Genomic DNA, 6,637 nt, shown 5'->3' with positions numbered 1-6,637 from the left:
GAAGGGGGGGGAGGGGAGGGGAGAGGAGAGGAGAGGAGAGGAGAGGAGAGGAGAGGAGAGGAGAGTTGAGTTCTGGGAAGAGTCTGAGAGGTCATCTCCAATGGGAAAGAAACTTAGATGTCCAGTTCCCCTCAGAGCCCTAAAACCAGAATGAAAATTACCTGCTGAAAATGGAATAAAAGCATCTTTCTTTATGAACTTGCCCTCTGAGTCAAGGAAATGCTCAGGGTAGAAGATGTCTGGTTTCTCCCACCATGATTTGTCTTGGAGGACAGAGGCCAGTAAGGGGATGATGTAGGTTCCCTGCAAGTCAAGGCAGAGCAGTCATTGCATTGAGGATGGTGTGTGACCCTCAGAGTGATTGTGAATGTTGGAGCTCAAAACCCCAACTTCAACAGGGGAACTCTTGCCAAAGTAGCTGTGATAAACCCAGTGTGAATGAGCATCCCTGGATGTGAGCAGGACTTGAAAGGGAGATGTATCACACTGGAGACAGACGTAAGGAAAAGAGTGCTAAAGACATCTCACCTTGGGAATGAAACAGCCTTTAAGGGTGACATCTTCAGTAGTTTCATGAGGCAAGCTCAATGGCAGGATATTGGCAAACCTTTGAATTTCATGGATGACAGCATCTGTATATGGCATCTGAGTTCGATGCTCTATTCGGGGGGGGGTTGACCCTATCACTTGCTCTATCTCTTCTTGGACTTTTTCTGTGAAAGGAACAGGAATTGCATATAGAGAGATTGCTTAAATGTCTCTTTTTCCTGCTAGAAATAGGGGGATGTGGAAGATGCACTTTTTGTCCAGTCCTATTCAGTGTGAAATCATATTTGAGGTGACCTGATGAGAAGGAAGACACTGATTGTCCAGTTTCCACTTACTCTGAATTTCAGGATATTTCATCATGAGTAGAATTCCCCAGCGCAAAGTAGTAGACGTGGTCTCCATGCCAGCTGCAAACAAGTTTCTCACAACCTCAGTTAAATTTTCATTATGGAAATATCCACTGGCTTTTCCATTCTCCTGGAGATATAAAACAATAAAAATATCAGTTGATTCAAGATTGTGAGGCACTTTTTTCATTGGAGAACAGGGAAAAACTCTCGTATGAAACCCTCAAGGAGGTTTTGAGTGTAAAGGATAAGAAAGATTTTATGGGATGCCTTGAGAAACTTGTTTTAAATCAAATCTTGAGATAGAGTGCTTGGATTGCATGTGCTGCCCACAAGAACACACACTCAAATCAACAGGGGTCTTCAGCTGAGTAATGTCAGTGATGACAGGAATGTTTTGGAAAAGAGTGGGCAGTCACTGAGGCCACCCATGTGATTCAGTCGTGCACTTCAGCACTTTTCTGCCCATGGGTCATGGACTGGAGCATCTTGCAGAATGAGATTTGTTGGGAAGAAGAATAGATTTTCTGTTGTAGCTGGGTTTTGACATGACCTCAAGAGGTACTGGGGACTTAGTGTATGAAAATATTGCCTTTAACTGCCACTAGCATCAAAAAAGCCTAGAATGGCAGTTCATGTTCCCCTGTAACCCAGAGGCCAACCTTTGCTTACACCATAGCAAACTTGGACTGAAGCCCCATGAATTCATACCAGCACAGAGGTGGGGGTTGGGTGCAAACACTGCCACATTTCACAAGAATTGTAAAACTAGAGTTTTGTTGAAGCAGGTAAGTGCAATCTTGTGTGAGCTGACAACTGAAACCAAGAAATAAGTACCAAGGAGTCCCAGGCCTAGAGCTTTCCCTGGGTAGGTCTCTAGGAAGGGGAAGGTGAGTTTTAAAACAATGGGTCAGAGTTGCTGAGATACAGAAAGGCATTTTAAACTACAGGAAAAAAAGAGGTTTCTCATACCTCGCTTGCTGAAATAGTGTTTTATATTTTCCTGATAAATTGCTTGGAACACATACAAGATGTTTGTCTGTGATTAATTTCTCTCCTAGCTGACATGACTGCACAGTCTTTTAGCCTGACCACAGGTATTAGTAGGACTTTTGCACATGCTCAATCTCTGTTGAAGAACATTTGTTTATCTATCAAGCACTGAAAGGTGAATGAAGAAATTTGAGCAAGCTGCTGGGATTCAATTACCTCTTGTTGTCTCACAAGAAAAGTGTCAATGAAGCTCCTCTGGTCATTTCTGTCCAGGTTTTTGAGATGTTCTATGAAAGTAACCTGGATAAAAGCATTGAGTTCTTTTACATTCTGAAGAAAATTTTTGTGGTCCTTCAGAAGAAATCCAAGGGCTGGGAACATGTTGTACATCTTCAAAATGTAGAGATGGTGAGAAAGAAAAAAGTAACTAAGTAAATGTACCACAGTTCAATAGTGTAAATAAAGAAAAGCCCTTACAGAAAATTGTGTGTAGCCATATTCTCATGGTGCAATATGTCCCTTTGTCCTCCTTCTTCCCTGGCCAAGTGTGTAAAATAGTTAAAATTTATTCTCTGTTACACTGAGAATAATCACACTAATTGATGTTGGCCTAGAAATCCTATGTTTGTGCATATGTCCTAGACACTATTTCCTATCCCTTCACTCTTAGGGAATTCATCCTTCCCTCTCCACACTGAGTGGAATTGGGAGCATCAAGTTTAAGGCACAGGTACAGTCATGCCCACTCTGTTTTTGGTCTTGTTGTTTGTAAAGGGAGATGGAGATTAATGACTGAATTCTACTGCTAGAGGGCACAATCTTTGTATCATATTATACATTGCTCAATTCCTCATGAAAGGAGGAACTCACAATTTTCTAGGCTATGCTGCCAAGAGGAACCCATAAATACCATTAGAAGTGCACTTCCTGCCCTTTCTGAGTGCGTTTATCATGTACAGACATGGCAATTATTGGAGTTGAAGAGGTGTACCATTGCTCTCTGTAACTGTTTTTGCAGAGCAATATTCAAACAGTAGGAATTACCGAAACTGATGGACTTCCAAAAAGCCTGACATTTTCATTCACCAGTAACAGGAGCCTTTTGAACATGGGGTCTTCATAATCATACCGCTTTCCCAGCAATATGGATACAATGATGTTAGCAACAGCAGCATTCATCATCAGAGTCATCTCAAGAGGCTTCCCTGGTATGGGAAAAGGTAGTGCAGACAAAAAAGTTAATAGTTACTCTAATTAATTAAAGTAGTGTGCAGAGGCTCAGTGAAGTCTGGGACTTGATAGGCACAGAGATGGAAGGAGGAAAGGCACCACCATTTCAGAGTTTGACCGTCCCTAATGGTTCTTTGACAGACCAGGTACTGAATACAAGTCTTTTGTTGCCCTCTACATCTTCTCCAAGAGTACTAGGTCTCTGTATCTTTTTAGCCCTTCCTCAAGCTGCCCTGCTTGGCATATGTAATCTTAATGTTTCCTAATATGCAGTATACGTAGTATATAGCATATATACTGTACAGTGTAGGTATGCAAGGCTTCGCACCAGCCTTCTGCTCTCCCCATGCCTCTGTATCAGTCAAAGGAGCTGCATATGGAGGAAGAAATTACTCTTAAGTGTACTACTTGATGTCTGACTCATGTTTGGCTTTCTGTCTTTCAGTGAATGTTTTTCATTTGCATGCCAGGCAATTACCAGGTAGGAGAACAGACAGCTCGTGTAAACTCCTGAGAGCATGGATTTTGGAGAAAAGTAGAACTCTAAAAGAGTTCAGAGGTTCTTTTTCCTTGGCCATTTGCATATTTGTAGGAGGTTTGAGGAAGATCAGAGTGTCGTGAAGATAACTATCCCCTCACCTTTATGTGACTCAATAGTGTCTGCCAGGCATTTGTACTCTTCAACAACACGATCCTCTATGGCCTTTTTGCCCATTCCAAAATCTCGTAAGGTTGTAAGAGTAAATCTTCGCATCACTTTCCAGTTTTCTCCATCAGAAAATATAACTCCTGAAGTGGAAAACACAGAAATAGAAATTTCATCATATGCGCAAATATTCCTCCTCTACTCTGAATCTAAGTAAAGATGGGTGCTTGCAGGAAACTGGTCAGGCTCTCAAGGCAGAGAATGAAATAAGACAAGAAAGACATGTCAGGAGAAAGCCCTGAGGGAAGTAACTACCACTCCAAGTTCATGAGGTGTCTGATCTACTCATTGACATTAGGTGTTTCCCCTAGGTGCAATGCAACCTCTGTCAAGAGCACCTGTTTTCTTTTCTGAACTTTAGAAAGTAAAGGAAACTTCAAATATGGACATATCTTTGGAAAAATATTCCCATTTTTCCAGGGTAACCCCACCCCTGAACACACTAGAAAAGCTGCAAAGAATTCTCGATGGCATCTGCAGAAAAGTTTCAGTCAAATTGTGTCTCTATTTACTCTCCTTGCACCTATCATGAGCTTTTATTTTTGATTAGAGTCTTGTTCCAGAAGCTGTTCCTAACAAGGAAAGAAAACATTTGCAGATAAGCGTGTATTTCACAACATACAGGCCAATCGCAAGATGCTAATGTGCTCATCCTTGCACTCCTGTCAGAAGAAGACAATCTCTCATGCCCCTACTTCCATGTATCCTATCAATATTTATGGAAACTGAACAATCTGGTTCAGGTTCCAACATCTGCAGATGATGAAACCTGCACCAGTACAACTCAGAGCCAGAGTGAGTGAGAAGTAAACTAAAGGCTTGGATTATTGTTTATTGTCTCTTAGAACGAGATTTATTCCCAAAGGTAAATTGAGCTGGAAAATAAGCACTGAAATAAGATTGAAACAAGCATTCCATAAAAAGGATCTCACAAGGAGTATTTGGAGATAGTACTGCTGATGTAACAGACAGTTATTTTCCAGTTTGTATTGGGTTCAAGTGGCAAGATTTTGGTAGCTGGGCAGCTGCATGGGTGGCCTTTGTGAAGAGATCAGAAGATAACCCCATGTCAGCTCCTCAACATGTCACCTATAAAGGAAGACTCAGTTGCAGATTCAGATCTTTAAATATGTAAATTAAGAATGTAATCTCTACTTATCCCCAATGTATATCAGTTTCCCCCTTCTTCCATTGCCTCACATGCTTAGCAAAATAAAGTGAGAGGTTCTGCATTCTCCTCTCATGGAGAAAGTTTCATGCTTCTTTGTAGAAGGTAGATGTACAGGGAACAGAATGGCACCCTCACCTTTTCCTTTGGCTGATTCTTCAATGACTGGTATTTTGGGTCTCCCTGCAAATGCATCTGCCTGATTCACCAGAGCTTCCTTCACTGTTTCATATCCTGATAGCACCACCGTTTTTCTTGGTCCCATCTGAATGCTGAAGACTGGGCCATATATTTTGGACAGCTAATAGGATGAAAGAGTACAATAAAAGAATATTATTTTCAGCAAGCTCAAAATTCTTGTTCTTCAGCAGGTTTAATGTTCTCTTTCCTACATGGCATTGGTTTTTCATTCACTGCCCAAAACGTGGAGAAATTTTATACAAATACTGCATCCAGTTCTGGGCTCCACAGTTCAAGAGAGAGAGGTAGCTACTGGAGAGAGTCCAGAGGAGGGTGATGAATATGATAGGGGGATTGGAGCATCTCTCTTATGAGGAAAGGCTGAAAGAGCTGGGACTCTTTAGCCTGGAGATGAGAAGGCTGAGAGGAGACCTTATCAATATATATAAGTATCTAAAGGGTGGGTGCAAGGAAGATGGAGACAGGCTCTTCTCAGTAGTTCCCAGTATCAGAACAAGGGGCAACGAGTACAAGTTGGAACATAGGAAGTTCCATTTAAATACGAGGAAAAACTTCTTGAAAGCTGGTCTCCATTTCCAACAGGTGATGGTACATCAGGGTACAGGAACTGTCTAAAACTCTTAAGCTTGCTGTTCATGGCTTTGACACGTAGTGCAGGGAGAGTACCCTAAAAGTCATACACTATTTGACTATTACACACCATCTTCCCTCAAGTCCTGGAGTTTAGTACCACTAGGTATGAAGGAACAAGCGGAGTTTATTTGTACCCTATGTTGCTCTGGGAAACCAGGAAAGTTTCTCCTCCATGGTGAGCATGAAAGGAGAGGATGAAGAAGCTGTTTTCTGCCAGCTCCCTGAGTCCACCAAACAGCCTCCAGAAAGGTCTGGTCTCCTCCCTACCTGTTTTAGGATCACCTGGTAGAAGTTCCTGTAGGAAGTAAGAATTCAGGGTCTCTCTCTTCTAGATACTCTTGTCTGTAGAAGCCCAATATTTATTTTGTTCCACAGAAACAGGTCAACTCTCTTAAAGACATATATAGAAGTCAGATCCCCTGAACTCATGCAAGACCATATGATAAGAAGAGCAGTTACTGCAGAGAATAAATTCTGTTTCATTTGCATCTCCACCTCCAGAGAGAAGTTTGTATCCCTTTTTGGGGTCAGTGACTACTCTGGACACAGAGCTCCAAGAAAAAGAAACAAGAGAAGTTACCTCTAGCATTGTCAGGTGAGGTCTCTTCAGATCCATGATGTGCAGATTTCCAATGATGGGTAATGGCCTGGGTCCTGGGGGGAAGTTTATTCTTGGGTGACTCTTCCAGGCATGTTGTCCTTTAAGAATCACTAGCAGAATGAGTATAAACAGTAACCCTACAGGAACAAGACTGACCCAATCCATTGTCTTTCAGCAAAGGTTTAGCCAAGAAAGTGAAAATTCAGTCA

At 41.8% G+C, this 6,637-nt stretch overlaps 1 protein-coding gene across 1 annotated transcript in view; it reads right to left on the bottom strand.

The window, feature by feature from the left end:
- The window catches only part of LOC104395203 (cytochrome P450 2K4-like), a 7,045-nt gene extending 452 nt beyond the window's left edge, over positions 1 to 6,593 (bottom strand). The window contains exons 1-8 of the mRNA XM_010004888.1: positions 6,408 to 6,593; positions 5,132 to 5,294; positions 3,759 to 3,908; positions 2,934 to 3,094; positions 2,106 to 2,279; positions 885 to 1,026; positions 529 to 713; positions 162 to 303 (exon numbers count right to left, since the gene is read on the bottom strand). Of these exons, the coding sequence (XP_010003190.1) occupies positions 162 to 303; positions 529 to 713; positions 885 to 1,026; positions 2,106 to 2,279; positions 2,934 to 3,094; positions 3,759 to 3,908; positions 5,132 to 5,294; positions 6,408 to 6,593 (1,303 nt within the window). The remainder of the gene's footprint in view (positions 1 to 161; positions 304 to 528; positions 714 to 884; positions 1,027 to 2,105; positions 2,280 to 2,933; positions 3,095 to 3,758; positions 3,909 to 5,131; positions 5,295 to 6,407) is intronic.
- Between the last annotated feature and the right edge of the window lie 44 nt (positions 6,594 to 6,637).

This window comes from Chaetura pelagica, unplaced genomic scaffold (assembly GCF_000747805.2).
Source record: "Chaetura pelagica isolate M959 unplaced genomic scaffold, ChaPel_1.0 scaffold99, whole genome shotgun sequence".
Classification (NCBI taxonomy): domain Eukaryota; kingdom Metazoa; phylum Chordata; class Aves; order Apodiformes; family Apodidae; genus Chaetura; species Chaetura pelagica.
This window is presented reverse-complemented; position numbering and strand designations above follow the sequence as displayed.